The sequence below is a fragment of the Protomyctophum bolini genome (assembly GCF_963924005.1).
Source record: "Protomyctophum bolini genome assembly, chromosome: 3".
Taxonomy (NCBI): Eukaryota; Metazoa; Chordata; class Actinopteri; order Myctophiformes; family Myctophidae; genus Protomyctophum; species Protomyctophum bolini.
In genome coordinates, this window is record NC_137864.1 from 9,280,721 (window position 1) to 9,298,379 (window position 17,659).

The 17,659-nt window shown below is 41.9% G+C and overlaps 3 protein-coding genes across 4 annotated transcripts in view; 2 read left to right on the forward strand and 1 right to left on the reverse strand.

Annotated features, from left to right (window-relative positions):
- Positions 1-169, forward strand: part of brat1 (BRCA1-associated ATM activator 1) — a 6,711-nt gene extending 6,542 nt beyond the window's left edge. For both annotated transcript variants that reach the window (XM_080760167.1, XM_080760166.1), the window contains one exon: positions 1-169. This exon is cut by the window's left edge and continues 803 nt beyond it. In XM_080760167.1, the coding sequence (XP_080616293.1) occupies positions 1-16 (16 nt within the window). In that variant the 3' untranslated portion in view covers positions 17-169.
- Positions 170-1,705: 1,536 nt separating this feature from the next.
- On the forward strand, positions 1,706-5,987 carry LOC308312099 (GRB2-related adapter protein-like; the record flags this gene model as incomplete). Its single annotated transcript, XM_080758891.1, has 5 exons — positions 1,706-1,783; positions 2,253-2,350; positions 2,978-3,097; positions 5,078-5,450; positions 5,649-5,987. The coding sequence occupies 5 exons, from the start codon at positions 1,706-1,708 to the stop codon at positions 5,829-5,831; spliced, it is 852 nt and encodes a 283-aa protein (XP_080615017.1). The 3' UTR covers positions 5,832-5,987.
- Positions 5,988-8,175: 2,188 nt separating this feature from the next.
- slc5a10 (solute carrier family 5 member 10) overlaps positions 8,176-17,659 on the reverse strand; it is a 31,088-nt gene continuing 21,604 nt past the window's right edge. The window contains exons 8-13 of the mRNA XM_080760184.1: positions 16,120-16,227; positions 14,924-15,074; positions 14,598-14,766; positions 11,817-12,032; positions 9,452-9,545; positions 8,176-8,443 (exon numbers count right to left, since the gene is read on the reverse strand). Coding sequence (XP_080616310.1) covers positions 8,250-8,443; positions 9,452-9,545; positions 11,817-12,032; positions 14,598-14,766; positions 14,924-15,074; positions 16,120-16,227 — 932 coding nt within the window. The 3' untranslated portion in view covers positions 8,176-8,249. The remainder of the gene's footprint in view (positions 8,444-9,451; positions 9,546-11,816; positions 12,033-14,597; positions 14,767-14,923; positions 15,075-16,119; positions 16,228-17,659) is intronic.

Here is a 17,659-nt window from a genome sequence, read left to right on the forward strand (position 1 = left end):
AGTGGACTGTTACTGACACAGACACACACACATACACTCCTTTCCTACTGAATATTATTTTTCTTTAATTGGGTTGATTGATCACAGAGTGTTGTAAAGCCATCTACACAAGTGTAACGATATTTTTTTCTAAAATAAAAGTATGATGCATTCATATTTCTCAACTGTATTCAAAGACTTTGCTTATCTGTTAAAAAATAATGGCAACAGGGAACATCCGGTGATCTCTCTTTTACCCCCTGTGTGTATTGTAGTATTGACATTAGATTGTTGACTTGATCGGTCATTTATTTACTTAAAATAGAACCAAGATCAAAAGGTGTTGCTTCGTATTAACTGTAAATTAAATTCTGGCCGAACAATGCCTCTAGAAGTAAAGCCATAGGATCCCCCAAACTAATAGTGGGGGGCTAAGAATGTGCACACCAATGTGAGCCATTCAAATTGTGATTTCTATGCTTATGCTTTTATAAGATGTAGTTTAAGAAATATTGCGATTTGGTTACAAATGCAGCCAGTATAGTTTGAGTCTGGAATCGCCATCCTGTTCCGTCACTAATGTAATTATAATACTGCCATTGTTTTGACAAAGTGTGTGTGTGTGTGTGTGTGTGTATGTGTGTGTGTGTGTGTGTGTGTGTGTGTGTGTGTGTGTGCGCGTGTGTGTGTGTGTGTGTGCGTGTGTGTGTGCGTGTGTGCACGAGCGCAGTTTCATCATAATGCAGTTTGAAAGCAGTAAAATCGTCAGATCACATCTGGAAGAGAGCAGAAGTTCTATCTTGATACAGACTGCTCATAAAGTAACATTGATTTAATGTATCGGTTACTTGAAATCTTCTATTTTTACCATCATATCGGAGGCTAATTTAGAGATGCCCCGCTATGTGCGAACACATGGAAAAGTGCTGTATAAGAAGCAGCCTGGAACCAACAGCCTGGAATAGATCTTAACTCCTTCAAAGGCCTTGTCTAGAGAACATTCATGCTTCAGCTCATCTGTTCAGGGTTAATGTAATATTCTCCAACTGCATGTCGTTTTATTCTCTAGTGGTAGGTAGGGCTCCGGTGTGCAATGGTGGACAAAGTACTCACATTACTTGTAAAAGTATCAATACTGCAATGTAGAAATACTGTATTACTGTATTGGTACTATCAACATGTACTGTACTTGAAGTACCAAAAGTAGAAAGTACTCATTATGCAGAATTATTAGCTATTTTCAAAAAACTAGCCTATATGGGGCTGTTAATGTATGTTTTGTAATAATAATCAACAACTACAAAGTAACAAAAAAATCCTCAACCAAAAATCTTCTAAATTAGTATTTGTAAAGTAAAGTATTTGAGTAAATGCACTTACTTTACGTGTGTGTGTGTGTGTGTGTGTGTGTGTGTGTGTGTGTGCGTCTATGAGTGTGAGATGGAGCTGCGACCTCCACGTGTTCATTCACACCTTGGTTCAACTCAGTCACATGGAAGAGCAGAAGGACACGTCTGCGCACACAAGCTTTTCTCATTAACTAATGAGCACAACGTGAGGGGCTGCTGTAGCACACACACATGCACACACACGTCGGGCACGAGCACGCTTCTATCCATCACACTCATCCATCCTAGAGACTCAAAGGGTTCTCTCCTCTCCTCACTCTGTTGGCAGTTCTCCATCTTCAGCCAGCAGTGTCTCAGACAGTGGACTCCTGCACGTCATGGAGGCTGTGGCACATTTCTCCTACGCAGCTTCAGAGGCAGAGGAGCTTAGTTTTCAAAAAGGGGATATAATCAAGGTAGGGGGTGTGTGTGTGTGTGTGTGTTGTTGTACCTCCGTCCTCGGGGTGGAGGGTGAATGAAGTCAGTGGAAACCGATGCTGCTTAGATGTTAAATGCATTGCAAACCTGTGCTGTATGTTCTACTATGCCACCAAAATGTGGAATGCCCTACCAACAGACATAAAAAACTGTGATTACTTTTATCCTCCAAAACAAAACGCTACAAAAGAGCAGTAATCTGCATTTTGAAATTGGTCCCTGTAAAGTCTACGTGTACCAGAAATTAGTCTTCCATATTATTATATATTATTTTATGTCTTTAAATCTCTCGATGAATTGAATACAAGGACCACAACGGAAACAAGCCCTTACTTAGGGGCTTTTTGTGTCATCCTAATAGCACCATTTGTACAACCGTACAGTACTGTACCTTTTTGCTAACTGTTATTAAAGTATTCAATCAATGTGTAACTGTGTGTTATATAGGTGCTAGAAATTGAGGATGATCCTAACTGGTTCACAGCGGAGATCCAGGGAAGGCGTGGCTACGTCCCAGAAAACTACATCATCCTCCTGCCTCACTCGTAAGAAAAGTTTGTTTTTGCATACAATATGTTGCTACGGCGAATCCCCCTTATGTGAGCATAGTTAAGAGGATTATGAATGGGGGCTGGGGTCTGCCCTAATATGGTGAATACTAAATCACCATAATATACTGGTATAGGTATAATGGGTCAGAAAGCGATGAAATAGCCTGGCTCTGGGCCGGGCGTTCCAGCCAACCCAAAATGGCCGTATGCTCGTTTGGGAAGTTGTTAGGGCCCGGGAGGGTGATTTCTTTCACTCCCACTAGTAGCGCCTATAGCCTATAACAGGTTGGTAGGGATGCCTGTTCAGCAAGGAGCAGAACTGGGAAGGATATAGCATGTTCTTCCACACGCGTTACTCCCTCCCAGTGAAATTCTCCACGGCTGCCGACTTAATGTGTAAAGATCGTACCTCGGGAATACAATGTTTGTGAACTGTCAGGCTATACCTGTGTGTAGGTGGCTTGCAGGGTGCATGTCTGAAGTGTGTGTGTGTGTGTGTGTGTGTGTGTGTGTGTGTGTGTGTGTGTGTGTGTGTGTGTGTGTGTGTGTGTGCGTGCGTGTGTGTGTGTGTGTGTGTGTGCGTGTGTGTGTGTGTGTGTGTGTGTGCACCTGTGTGTGTAGGTGGTTTGCAGGCCGTGTGTCCAGACATGAGGCTGAGCAGCGACTTCGTTGGCAGGTCTGTGGAGCCTTCCTGGTCAGGGAGAGTGAGAGCGCTCCAGGAGAGTTCTCTGTCTCCGTCAGGTCAGTGACATCCCCTACTGTAGTTCAATAGGCACGCACGCACGCACACACACACACACACACACACACACACACACACACACACACACACACACACACACACACACACACACACATTCTGACCATTTAGGTTCAGCAATGCCCTTTTTATTTTGTAATGCTTTTAATCTCAACGTAACATCTCACAAAACATAATCTCACTAGTATGTGAGTTGTTGCTCTGTATTTTCACGATATTCTCCTGAAACTGTGCGGTCATAGTCATAGAACAGCTTAGAGCTTATATATCTTTAGTTTATGCAAGCCCTGTGAGGAACAAATGGCACTGTTACATTATGTTAATATAATGTCATAACCAATCTGTCCTGCCATTCCTTCTCCTGCGGCTGCTGTGTTTGTGTATAAACACAGCAGTCAGTGAAGGAGTCAGTGTTGACACAGGGTTCAGTAAAGGGGACAACAGGGTTCAGTGGATTTGTCGACTGGCATGAATAATACAAGCAGCTGTGATGGTGCATGAATGGGCAATTTACTGCTCGTTATAGTTTAGTTTTTGCACCGCGTGAACACATTATACAGTTCCAGTAGCCGTGTTACTCTCAGTGTGGGTCAGGGACAGAGAAGGGTAGAGGAACATTATTGTAATTTGTTCTATGACAATTCAAGCCCGGACTAAAAATACCAGTGACACACAAAGACAGTTCTTTACGTAGAAGTGTGTGTGTGTGCGGGTTGTGCACGCATGACGCATTGGGGTTAATTTGGGTCATGAATGTGAAGTGGGACACTTTTAATCATCGAGGATAGATTAAATGTGTTGAATAATAATCAGGACATTATATAACACAAAGACATATGATGTGTTTGAAAAAGCTGTACAGTATGTATACAGTACTGTAGGAGCACTGTGGCATTCACAGCCCCCCCCCTTCCCCCGGCCCAAACACACACACCACCGCACACACACGTTTTGTTACGGCAAGGTACAAAGGAGATTCTCGCATTCTGAACATCTGTCTGTCTGGAAGGCTTAGCGAGTTACACTCATGATTACAGTACATAATTGCCAACACACATGCAATACAAACGGAGGCATTAACACAAACACATACATATACATGAACAGACACACACATACAACACACACGCAATGCTATACCCATATTCGACCAGAAGAGGGTGTTACATTTATACATTATATAATTTGTAAATAGCAGCACTGCTGCTCACTCTGAACCTGTATTACATGAGCAAACTACACTGTTTTACCATGCAGTTCTATGCATTGCTAATTTACTTTTACAATTGCACACATGAGCACATGCATGCATGAAATGCCTTGAAATGTAACGTTTTCAATAAATTACTGTTACAAGAAATATGTACACATGTAATGTCAGGTGTTCTTAAGTTACACTTGCAGGTTTTGTTGATTTTAATGAGAGGGAGCCCATACCTTATTGACGTGAGCTAAATGCGTACACACACATTTTATGAGGCTTTTCCCACGCTGGTGCCGATATGCTTTCATCAGTGTGGAAATCTAAACAAAGAAACAGGTTGAGGAATGAAGTCTGGCACACTTGCATCTTAAGGTTTATGACATGATTGTGTGTGTGTGTGTGTGTGTGTGTGTGTGTGTGTGTGTGTGTGTGTGTGTGGAGAAGGCGTTGTTTAATTTATCCCTAGGTGGCTTAAAAAACCCAAAACAAACATCCTGTCTAGTAGTGTCAAGTAATAGTATGTCTCATCAATGTGCTATATGTATATATTTTTTCTTTTCCCTCTGTGTGTTAAGCATGTGCAGCAGTTATATCTGGTTGGACCATATAATGTAACCTAATTCTGATCAGTGCTTGGGTCTATTGTATTACGCCTCTTGTGCAGATCCAAATAAAATAATTCAAATGTGTGTTTGTGTGTGTGTGTGTGTGTGTGTGTGTGTGTGTGTGTGTGTGTGTGTGTGTGTGTGCCTTGCAGCTACGGCGACATGGTGGAACACTTCCGGGTTCTGGAAGGTGCGGGTCAGTACTGCGTGTGGGACGAATCCTTCCTCTCCCTCAACCGCCTGGTGGACTTCTACCGGACGCACAGCATCGCCATGGACAGGACGGTGTGCGTGAGGGACACCGTCCTCCTGTCTTCCGTGGACAGGACGGTGTGCGCGAGGGACACCGTCCCCCTCATGTCCTCCTCCGACACCACCTTGTCCCCGTGTCCGTCCGACTCCGGCCCAAACAACCCCTACCCCCCCAACCCTTACACCACCACCACCACCACCAGCCGTCGGCAGGGCTGCCCCCCCGCCCCTCAGAGAGACTCCTCGCCCTGTCTGCTTGAAACCGCTTTGGGGGTACGAGTGATATTAAATATTAATATTATGTACACTGTTAAGAATTGTCACTCTTCTGCTCAGAAACGATGCACGAGTTTGTCACTGGACATGCCTGCTTTTTCCGATAACTGTCTGCTTTTTTATCCTATGCTCTGTGTGTGTGTGTGTGTGTGTGTGTGTGTGTGTGTGTGTGCATGTGTGTGCGCGTGTGTGCAGAAACCACGTGTGGCTCAGGCCCTGGTTGACTACACCCCCCCTCACACGGCTCACCTCCACTTCCTCCGCGGTGACATCATCAACCTGCTGGACTGCAGCTCCGGTTCTCTGAGCTGGAGGGGCCATTGCCGCGGCAGAGTGGGAATCTTCCCGCCAGAGTTTGTACAGCCGGTGTACCACTGACTGAAACCCAGCCCGTCAAACCAACCGTCTCTCCTCTGATCCTGTATCCCTCCCGTCACCGCGGCTGTATAGGCCGATAGCGATATTTTGCTTCTGTATATTCTATGCATTTCCTTATGTGTTGAGGTTGATTCTGGAGGGTTGCTCAAATTGCAATGAAACATGGCAAGAAAAGAACTAGGGCTCTTTTTTCGTCCATGCTAAACCCCTTATCCCTAAACTACTGTACTTTCTTTACTATTTAAAAAAACTTTTTTGAATAGTTAAAATAGCAACTCGAGATGTTGTGAGCTTGTAGATTGGCTATTTTAACTATTCAAAAATGTTTTTAGAAATAGTAATAAAAAAAAAAAGAAAAGAAAAAAAGTTTAGGGATAAGGGGTTTAGCATGGACGAAAATAGAGCCACTAGAGCCCAACGATGCCAGATTATTGGTTCCGATGCAATCCTAATTTTGCCCACCAATTACTGATGTTTTGACTGCTATAGTTTTACATCAGTCTAACAATCCCTGGTTCCCTTTTGAGCAATTATAGCCTGTATTGAGAGAGTGAATGATTGTGAACTTTCAAAGTGTCATTTGGTGCTTATTGACCCATTTAGATGTGAGGTGATTCTAAAAATGCCTTCTAAATCCCAACATAAATTTTCTTAATTTGTATGTAAAAATATAAAAAAAATATATAATAATGTTGCTATATACTATAACAACTACACACAAGAGGTGTTCCTGGCTTGAAAGGTATAATAATGTATACCGGTAAGTGTTCAAAGTCTAAATAGTGCTCACACTCTAGTTTCCTCAATAGGTGCTTTCAGACTGTACTTAACCCCGGGCTAATTTTAGTATTTTAGAAAAGATCACAATGCAGCACTCACTTTGATCCTTTTAGAATTTCTTGTTTATTTCAGTCATAAGGCCTAGCAGCAAATGATACACAACAGACGTTTTGGCCTTCCTCAAAGGATAACATGAGTGCTGGTAATCTTTTATAACTATTTTGCCTCTCTTTTTCAAGTTAATTGAGATTTTACACATTGCCAAAGAGAATGTTCATACTACACTATTTTCTTTGAAGTGAACTAGCATTTTGTTTGCTGGCCCTGCTCTGGAACAGGGCAACTTTTCAAGGCCAACTTTTCAGGTTTAGCCCTGGAAATGGCTAGTATGAAAGGGGACCAACTGTAAATGGTGTGGAATTGTCATTGACCAATCTAGCCCGTGGCTTGCACCTGTGGACCAGCACAGATGTGAACAGCTGGCCTAAGCCAGCTTTGTGTGCTTAGTTTAGCCACAGGTTAACATTTAGACCCCCAGGAAATCCTAAACCAGGGGTCTCATGTTAACCCGGGACTAAGCACAGACAAGTGGAGCACCTGATAGAAGTTTAAATCTCACCTCCTGCCATCTGTTTCATCTTGTTTGTCCTCCCTACTGTCCTGAACAGTATAGCCTGTAAATTGTACAGAAATGAAGACAGTGAGTCTTACCATTAATGAAAAGATTTATAGCTGCACACTCGTAGCAAAAGTTTTATTGTGGACACAGAGATGAGACCAACGTTTCGGACAGACAAACTGCCTTCTTCAGTGAGTCTTACTATAACATGGTTTGAAATGCTGGCCTGCATTCACTCAATTGTGACTGCAGCAGTGCACACTCACTGTAGCTTGGATGCACTTTATTGATGGAACATAAGAATACAAAAAATAAAATGGAAAAACACATATCAACTGAAACTTTTGTTGAAGGTGAATCTTTTTTTATTTCAATTTTCCTGCACTTCTACAATACTGCTATGTAAATCATTAACACCTACAGTATAGGACACAAACAATACATACAATGACGTGACATTAATGAAACATTAATTTAGACGTATCCTAGAAGGAGGTGGATTTAGCACCCATTAGCTAACATCTCCTTCAGCTACAGGCATGGTATATTAGACATTCCTGTCAGCCTCAAGTCAACGCTGTAGCTTTTAAAATGTGCCACACCTCAAGAATGCAAGTCACGGAAGGAAACCCTAAGGACTCAGTGATGACAAGTGGAGTGAAGGAGCCTTTTAACACAAATGAAAGCCTTCAGTTTAATGGATTTAAAGGCTATTGTAGTCGAGTAGCTGATTTGCTTCCAGCCATGCAGTTGCTAAATCATTTAACATGGATATTCTAGTGTTCAAACTGTAAAAGGACGCAACACTGACATTTACAGTCTTTCTCTCTTTTAGACACCATTTGAAATAATCCCATATTAAAATACAAAATGCTTATAAAATAAATTACATTTTGAATGGTAAAGAGTTTGTAGTATGCGTACAAATATTCTGCTGTATGTTAGGTATAGGCAGCATGTCTAGTTGACAGACATGAATGACATGGCACGGCCAGCTATGATGCCTACAGCTGTGTCACTCAGGCAAAGTAGGCGTACAGGAAGATGTTGATGCTGACCAGTATGATGGCGTTGACGCAGCAGAACCGAGACCAGAACAGACTCTCCCTGACAGTGGGAACCCTGGGAGGTGGAGCCGCTTCCGACCGCCGCGTTGTGGCGACACACAGGCCAGCCCCCTGACCACATGTCACCCTCCGTACATGTGGAGATCCTGACACACACACACACAAGATGCAGTCAAGCAGGGGAACTGGGATTGGTATAGAGCAGTCAGTGGTTTTCAACCAGTGGTCCTTGAGGGCGGTTCCAGGAGGTCCCCAGCTAAGTGATGGAGAGTTGGTAACCAAAAGGACCCTTTATAGATCATTTTTTACGCTCTCAAGAGTTAAGTGATTGTTAAACATCTGCATTACCTAATTTACAAGAAGTCTGCACAATTAAGAGAATGTGGAAGAATTGTTATTTTGATCACAATACAACATGGAATTGGACAAAATCTTATGCAACAACAACACAATATTCTTTAGTCTTTGGTCTGAGAGGCTAAATGTCATCAAAAGGTGGTCCGTGGCTCAAATACTACTATAGAGGGTAATGCGGCATGCACATGATATCATCATCAATACCCGGAGGTTATGCGGGAACGCCTACTGAGTGTCAAAAAACTACTTTCTGGTCTTGACAGCCCATACATCCAAACAGAAAAGTCCTATATGATTGCGTTAAACGACGTTAAACTCACTTTGCCACTTGATTTGCCACTCGATGCTCCACTCACTTAAGAGACAGACAGTGCCCTCAATGGCCTCATTCATAGGCTTATACCCATCAAACTAAATTACTTCTCCAAAGAAGTGAGTGACACCCACAGCCACAACACTAGAGGGAGCGACCATGATCTGGTAGTTGGTAGTAGGTACCACCCAAATTTAGAAACAAACATGGTGTACCGGTAGTTGTCATTCTACTCTTAACTCTATTTCTGACTAATAAAGTATTCAATCAATCAATCATTCAATCCTATGATGGTGTCCTGGTCCTAATGCAATGTAATGTAATGTAAGTGCGTGCACACGTGCGTGCATTCAACCAAGAGAGAGAGAATGGTAAGACGACTGTGTGTGTAAGAGAAAGGTTTAAATGTAAGTGATTGTGTGCCATTTTGAGTCCGTGTATATTCAGTTTCACATCAAGTACTGTGAATATGCACTCTTCTTACCCTGGGAGTTACGGTGGCTGACAGAGGACACTTTCTGCAAAGGAATTTCTCTCTCTACCTCTTCAGTCAAAGTCCACCAGGTGAGGTTACATATCTGGTGAGAGAAGAGAGGGGAAAGTGCCTCAAACATCAGTCACATTGACATAAACATTATGCTAAAAGAAAAAAGAAAGAATACTTTTTTTGTGTGTGAAATCTATCACTCAAAACTCTGTCCTCATTCAATTTCTCTCAGTGAGTTAAAAAATTGAGCTGCCTGTAATTGCGCAATAGACATTGACCACTGGCATTATGCAGCAGGGACTGACTTGTGCCGGTTACAGTCCCGATTCTGCACGTATATATGGGATCGTGCATACCCGGGTATGAACTGAATAACATACTTGACACATCTGTGGACAAGCGGATAGCATACATCTATCAAAACAACGTACACAGCATCACTGTCTGTGAAAGGAGAGGATCCTGCACACTGTATTATTGTGCTTACTAGGATTTTATGTTATTAGTCCCAGTTGTAACTTGTAAGCCCAAAATAGTGCGGGGGATCTTCTCCTTTGTGACATAAACAAATGTCCCATTGTGTAACCGTTGCATTTTTTTCTTCTTCATTCCTGTAATTTGCATGACCAACATTCTGTACAGCTTGGGCTTGACACTACTGTACTACTGGACTTGGAAATGTACTGGTTTTTAAATGTATTTCATTTTATTTAGCACAGTATAAAAACAATACAATAAAACATACAAAAGTTACAAGAGACATGTCACATGATTGTAGTATAAAAATCTGTGGAGTATAAACAAAAATTAAATAACTACAACATGATTAGAGAAGAGATAATACAAAAAGAATAAGTGATCTGGTCAATCAGAGAAGAAAGTTCAGAGAAGAAAGGGGAGGTGGTGGGGGTGAGGGGGGTGAAGATGTGTAGCCTGTCTAATGTTGTCTAGTGGTAGCACAATACTTCCCACAGATTACAACCACACACAGAGATTTTGAAAACCTGACCAATGACAAAAAACTCCCATATCTGCTGGGCAAAGTACAACAATGTGCAAACACAGCAGCAAGATTTGTGAGTTGCTGTGATAGGAGAAGGATATCAAATGGAACACAACCACCCTAAAGACTAATCATTGTGTATATTCCTGCACTATACCTTCATCGAGTGATCTTGGTACATAGAAGTTGATCTATTGAAGATTCTGACCTTCAAAGTACATCATTTTTGTTTTGATTGCATTGCTGTATTGTTGTATTGTTCTTTCTGCTTTGGCAATGTAAACGCATGTTTTCTCATGCCAATAAAGCCCTTTGAATTGAATTGAATTGAATTGGTAGCAGGAGTGCATTGTATTTATCACACAATGATGACTGGACCAGCTCAACAGAATGATTGATCTCCAGAAGGAGCTAGCCCCTCCTATATATGGCTTTAATGTTTGTTTTTCAACTATGTTTGTTTAAGAACACCATAGACAATAAAGATAATTTAGTTTTGAGGACTTAAACAAACATTAGCACCCGTTGCTTATGTTGTAATTGATGTTGTAAGTCTATAAGATGATAAGAGTGCCCCTCACTTCACACGGGTGTGATTTTTTTGGTCAAAGTTGATCCATGCCAAAGCGCCATGATGACCAGTGTGGTAGCCGTGATGCGTGTCACTCTTGCAAATGAACCAAGTTGGTACAACACATGGATCTCCATATGTGGAGCTGACTATCATCACCTGGAACTCCATATATGAAGATCACGACTCTGACATAATCAAACCCTGGATGAAGACATACATGGAGATGACTGGATCATCACCTATCTGCATATATGGAGCCGGCCAGCAACTCTACATCTGACCTCACGGACACCAGATTAATAGTTTAACTCCTGCTTCTTAACTGTGCCGTATTAAGAAGCTCTGTTGTTTTGCGCCCTCAGGGCGTCTTTCTGGTAGTATTTGTGCTTGTTCGTTTGTTGTTTTTCTTGTGCACACCATAAAATCCCTCTGGAGAGACAGGAAACTGACTGGAATAGCATAAGAGTCCAGCTGGAATCAATATGGAGTACTATACAGTAGGCCTACATATGTCTGGTCCAGTTAATGGTGAAACAGTGAGTTGACGTTGGTCTTTTTATGGATTTCAGTTCACAGAGTAAATCATATTAAAGCAGAAAATATGTATTCATCTTCTCACGCTAAACCAACCACATATTTTCAAACATTAATCACTTGGATGGGTTTGGTCTTGGATTCAAACACATGATCAACACATTGGTGGTGATGATGATGATGATGATGATGATGACGAACACATGAGTCAAACACATGATCATCTGTGTCTGTGGAACACGGGTGCTCACCTGTTCATGGGTGGGTGGAGGGGTGAGCAGAGTTACCGTGGTGACCACGATGGTGGTGAGCCCACAGAGCAGAATGGCAAAATGAAGGTAGTGGATGTCCCTCAGCACAGCGGGGGCCGAATCCACCACGCCACATCTGGGAGGGGGAAACGCAAACTCCAGCACCATCCTACACACGCCCACCACCAGGCCTACCATCAGGCCCCAGAATGCACCCTGAGACACACAGAGAGAGAGGTTAACAATACATCATGCTAAACTCTTTTGAACATTCCTATTCTTGGAGACACTCTGGGTGTGTCACACATGTGTACCAGACTGTTAGCACTCTCACTTTTATTAATATTTATTTTAGGAAAGTTGATAATTGTTGTCACTTGTAAAACGCACACCCCTGCTGTCAAAGAATGTAACCAGTGCGGTTTGACTCGACCACATTATAACAATCAGCTCTTCAATGTCAGCCATGTCGACAAGACGCTCATACTTCTCTAAGAGAGAGAGAACTCTCTCACTTAATCTTATTGTGTCGCTGTCACACCATAGTACACGTTCTGTCATCAGTTATTCTTCACCGCTATCTCGTTCAAACATCTCACTTATTTTCTTTGACTACCTCTGACTGAATTGTTTTTATTTATTTCTTCCTTTCTTTCTTTCCATCAACACATTTCCATTTTCATTTTTCATTTTTGTCCCCCTAAATACTGTATATTCGAATATCGACTCAATCCAAATCAAATCAATCCATTGAGGATTGTATAAGAGATGTTCATATAATGATATAATGATATAAACCTTTAGGCACGATGCATTATTATTAACAACTGTAGTATGAAATACTTTATTAGCAGTTAAAAAAAATATATATATTATTAAATTATATCCTATTTAATGGACCTATAATTGGTACACATGTTTCATTGTTTTAAGTAAGCAAAAAGATGAAGTCTTAAACCTAGTTAATCCCAGTTAAACCGCTACAGTGAGTGACTGTCTGTGTGTCATTCACATCCTGTCTGATGTTGCATACCCCTTTGACCCCTGAGTCAACACTATTAAGATTCTTAAAGTGATACGTCCGCTATATAAACCTTAACATACATAAAGCACCCAGCTTGTGTTTAACAGTCTCTTATCTTCACACGTTAGCAACAATTTGAAAACAGTTTCAAAGCAGGTATTATGATAGCAAAGAAAAGCAGAAGCAGACAGCACGTGTATTCAGCTGTGTGCGTTGTTGTGTTAATAAGAGGAAGTGGAACAACCCAGTGATTTTATACTAAGTGAAGAAGACATTTTATGTGGGAATCGGCTTTCGTTTCTGAAACCTGAGAAAATACCGTTCTAACAGTTTTAGCAGTCAGGATGTCAGCACAGAGAGAAGACACATCAGGGATGGGCATTAAGCCATTTCAGACTGGTTACGTAGGAGGCTGGTTGGTACATGTAACCTGTCTTTCAACACTTGTGCTGATGCATATCCCATACACACACACACACACACACACACACACACACACACACACACACACACACACACACACACACACACACACACACACACGCACACACACACACACACACACACACTCACACACTGCAATGTGACTTCAAAGTGTACAAATAGTACCAAATGGAACCGTAACACCAAAATAATACAATGGGATTGGTATTTATGATAGTCAATCATAAACCCTCAATACCTTCATACCTGTCTAACTACTCTTCTCCAAAGTGAGTGACACCCACAGCCACAACACTAGAGGGAGCGACCATGATCTGGTACCACCCAATTTCAGAATAAACATGGGGCAATTCTCATTCTACCATTCTGCCAACAAAATGTGGAATGCCCATGAGGGACACACCATCCATAAAATGGAAAGAAAGGGGGGAAAAGAAAAAAAAACATCTATCAGGACTCAGGAGACCACAAGCCAAGTAAAGGGGAGGTAAATGTAAATCATCAATCAGTCATTCACTGCAGCCGTTTTCTCTTTATCTCCTTTATCTTGTACTTTATATTGTTTTGTATTTGTTGATGATGTAATAGAGTTAATTTTGTTTACATTTCCGACTAATAAAGTATTCAATCAATCAAAAAAAGAAACAAACATTACGGGTCCTTTCCGAGTTAAACATAATTAATTACTGTCTAATCTACTTTTTTTTATCTGTCTACAACTTTTACTGACTCACAATGTATTCACTCTCTTATCAGACTGGAAAAAATAACCCCTTTCACTTTCTGAACTTTGACCTAACGGGAGCTGCTGTTACAGATGAACTCTGCTGTTTCTCTAAAAACTTTTCCATGACGGAGATGATGATGCACATTTCTATAAAGTTAGTGAGCAACACAGACACACATTCATAGGCGCACACACACACACACACACACACACACACACACACACACACACACACACACACACACACACACACACACACACACACACACACACACACAATCACACATGCCAGCAGCCTCCAAGCCAAACAGAAATGTTATGTTTGAATCCGCCCAGCCCCCACCTGAGGATAATAAAACCGAACAGAACTACAGTGCGAGAGAAAGGACACACAGGAACAGTGTAGAAAAACGTATGTACTGCTGTTCTGTATAGGTTATCATTCACAATGGGATATGCGGTGAATTAAGAGATCTCTGCAAAGCGTTCTGCATGGCTATTATTGTATACTCATACATCATTTGATCTGTGTGTGAGTGTGTGTGTGTGTGCGTGCGTGCGTGTGTGTTTGTGTGTAGATTAGAACCTGCTCATTGGTTCTCTGCCAGAAGATAGCCAGTGTGAAGACGGCAGTGACAGGGGGAGCAAGGTAACTGGTCACAGACTGGATGTAAACATATAGCTGACCACTGCTGGCTGACTGCAGGATGGGGATCCACACCACACTGACCGCGATCAAGATCACTGTTACAATACTGGAACACACACATACACACACATGCAGGCGCACGCACACACACAGGCGCACGTACGCACACACACACAATTTGGTACACTAATTCTGCAGAGAGAAGAGCCAATCCGACTTTAAATCAACCAATCAACATGCTCTTCATTATGTGGCCTCCCTACCGGCCGACCAATAGCAGCTCTTTCTCGGAGGCCCGGGGGCGGTGCTTCTTCCAGATGTCCATGGTGAAGAGTGTGGAGCTGCTGTTGAAAATGGACGTAAGCGATGACATCAGAGCCGCCATCATCACTGCGATCATCAAACCTCGCAGGCCTTCCATGCGCACGCACACGCACACGCACACACACATTAAGTGTTTGTTCAATAATGCTGCATTCATGCCATCAGCAACAAAGCAACAGCCTTCAAGTCATTTTCAATGGAAGCCCGGACACTACGCTACAGAAGAACACATGATTGATTGATGCTGCGTCATTGGAACATACAAAAAAAGTTGAGCGTTCTTCAAATTTCTTCAGCGCTCAAATGATGCAATGAAGCGTCAATCAATCACGGTGAATGTCATTCTTTCACCGTCTCCACTCCCCAATACATTTTGCCGTTAATCGCTATTTAACCCATTAAGGCCCGAGGCCAATTCTACAAATGTTTTCAAAAAATTCCAGGGACCCCCAGAAGCAAAGATTTAGTTTAAAATGTTCGCTTTAAAATAATATATATACTGTTGCATATTCAAAGATTTGCACACATTGTCACGATTTTTCTAAAATAGCAGATCTACAAGCTCGTAGTGTGGCAATGGCAGGAAGTGCTATTTTTGAATAGACAAAGTATGTGTAAGTGTATAACATATATATAACAAAATAATGCTTTTTAGCTCATGGTGCATGGTAACGCTTGGTCATGTTGTAGCTTTTATCCCATCAAGAGAGAGAACTCCACAAACATGATTTATTTTTTATAGGGTTACAGTTCTAAAGTTGAAATTGGATAGCAATGATTACTATTTAACTTAACTTTAACTTTTTAAAAGGAACACGTCGCCATTTTCACCCTATGTTCACATATAATAGGGCCTATACTCATTACAGGATGGCACCATTTATGTCTACTCGGAAAGGACGGTTCAGACACCTGTATACCAGTGACATCAGTAGGCACAATGAACACTTAGAGTTAGAACAACAGCTTATATTTCAGCATGTTAACTTTTCTAGAAAGTGAAAGGCTGTACATTTAGCTTGGAATGCCCTTTGGTGTGGCACACAGGCAGGTTTCTGAACTGTCCTATAGGGTGCTGGACACAGGAGGTAGACAATACTATATAAACTAAAGTAGCTGAATACTCATTACTCACCACTTGGCATGAGTTCAATGACCAATTTGGGAAAGGCAATGTTGGAGCATCCCACTTCAGCGCCACACACACGCTTGCACTCCTCCGGGTCTACGCAACCTACAGTGTCTGGAACATAAAGTGAGCAGTCATCACTCTCTGATACACTTACATTTGTTACACAAACACACATGCATGGACACAAACGCACTGCCTGCACACATGGGTACGCACGCACGCACGCATGCACGCAAGCACGCACACACACACACACACACACACACACACACACACACACACACACACACACACACACACACACACACACACACACACCCTCACACACGCACACACACTGTAGATATGCTATAAACACATGTATGTGAAATATAGCCCCACAGTGGGACATTATACTGTATGTACATTCCATATTGACAAGCTGATTCATGTGGAACATTAATCTAAAAGTATACAGTAGGTCTACGCCGGCTATGGGTACCGTTATGTTCCCAATAGTCTATTTGATTGATTGAATACTTTATTAGTAGATGCTGTTTGCATAAGATAATGCAAACAGCACGAGTACAGTCATTATCATAAACTTGGTCAAGACCACCACCACCGTTCCAGTGCCCAAAAAGTCAAGCCCTGCCGCTGCCGGTCTAAATTACTGTGGCCCTTACACCTGTCCTGTTGTGGTCTAAATGACTTCCGGCCTGCATGTGGACCTTACACCTGTCCTGTTGTGGTCTAAATGACTTCCGGCCTGCATGTGGCCCTTACACCTGTCCTGTTGTGGTCTAAATGACTTCCGGCCTGCATGTGGCCCTTACACCTGTCCTGTTGTGGTCTAAATGACTTCCGGCCTGCATGTGGCCCTTACACCTGTCCTGTTGTGGTCTAAATGACTTCCGTCCTGTTGTGGTCTAAATTACTTCCAGCCTGTGGCCCTTAATTACACCTAGTGTCCTGTTGTGATGAAATGTTTTGAGCGGCTTGTCTTGCAGCATATTATGGGCAGCTTCCCTGCAAAAGTGGATCCACTACAGTTTGCATACAGACCGCTCCACAGACGACGCTGTCTCAACTGGTAAATGTTGTTACCAGTTTCAGTTTGCATATAGAATTTCACTATGGCACTTTATAGCCTATGTGCTGTTTGGAAATTCATCTTTTTAGATGAATTGCGTGTCATACATGTTGCACTGCTAGTGACTATAGGGGGAACGGTATTTAATATTCTTTATGTATGTCGTCTACGTACATGGGGGAAGTGACAAATAAAGTGATTCTGATTCTTGTGTAAAAGGATAACACAAAAATGTACAGTGGAATTGTTTACATTGAGGTCCTAGTATCTATGTATTCAATTCATAAACAATAACACCAATGTCATCACAAAAAAAACACACTGTATTATGTTGGCCTACAGAGTAGGGGAAAGGGGGAGGGGTAAAATATAAATAATATTAGGACAAAAAAAAGTTATTGGTGGTTTTATTTTTCTGTTTTGGAAAGGTGCTATACAAAAAGTGTAGATTACTATTATGACTGCATGCTG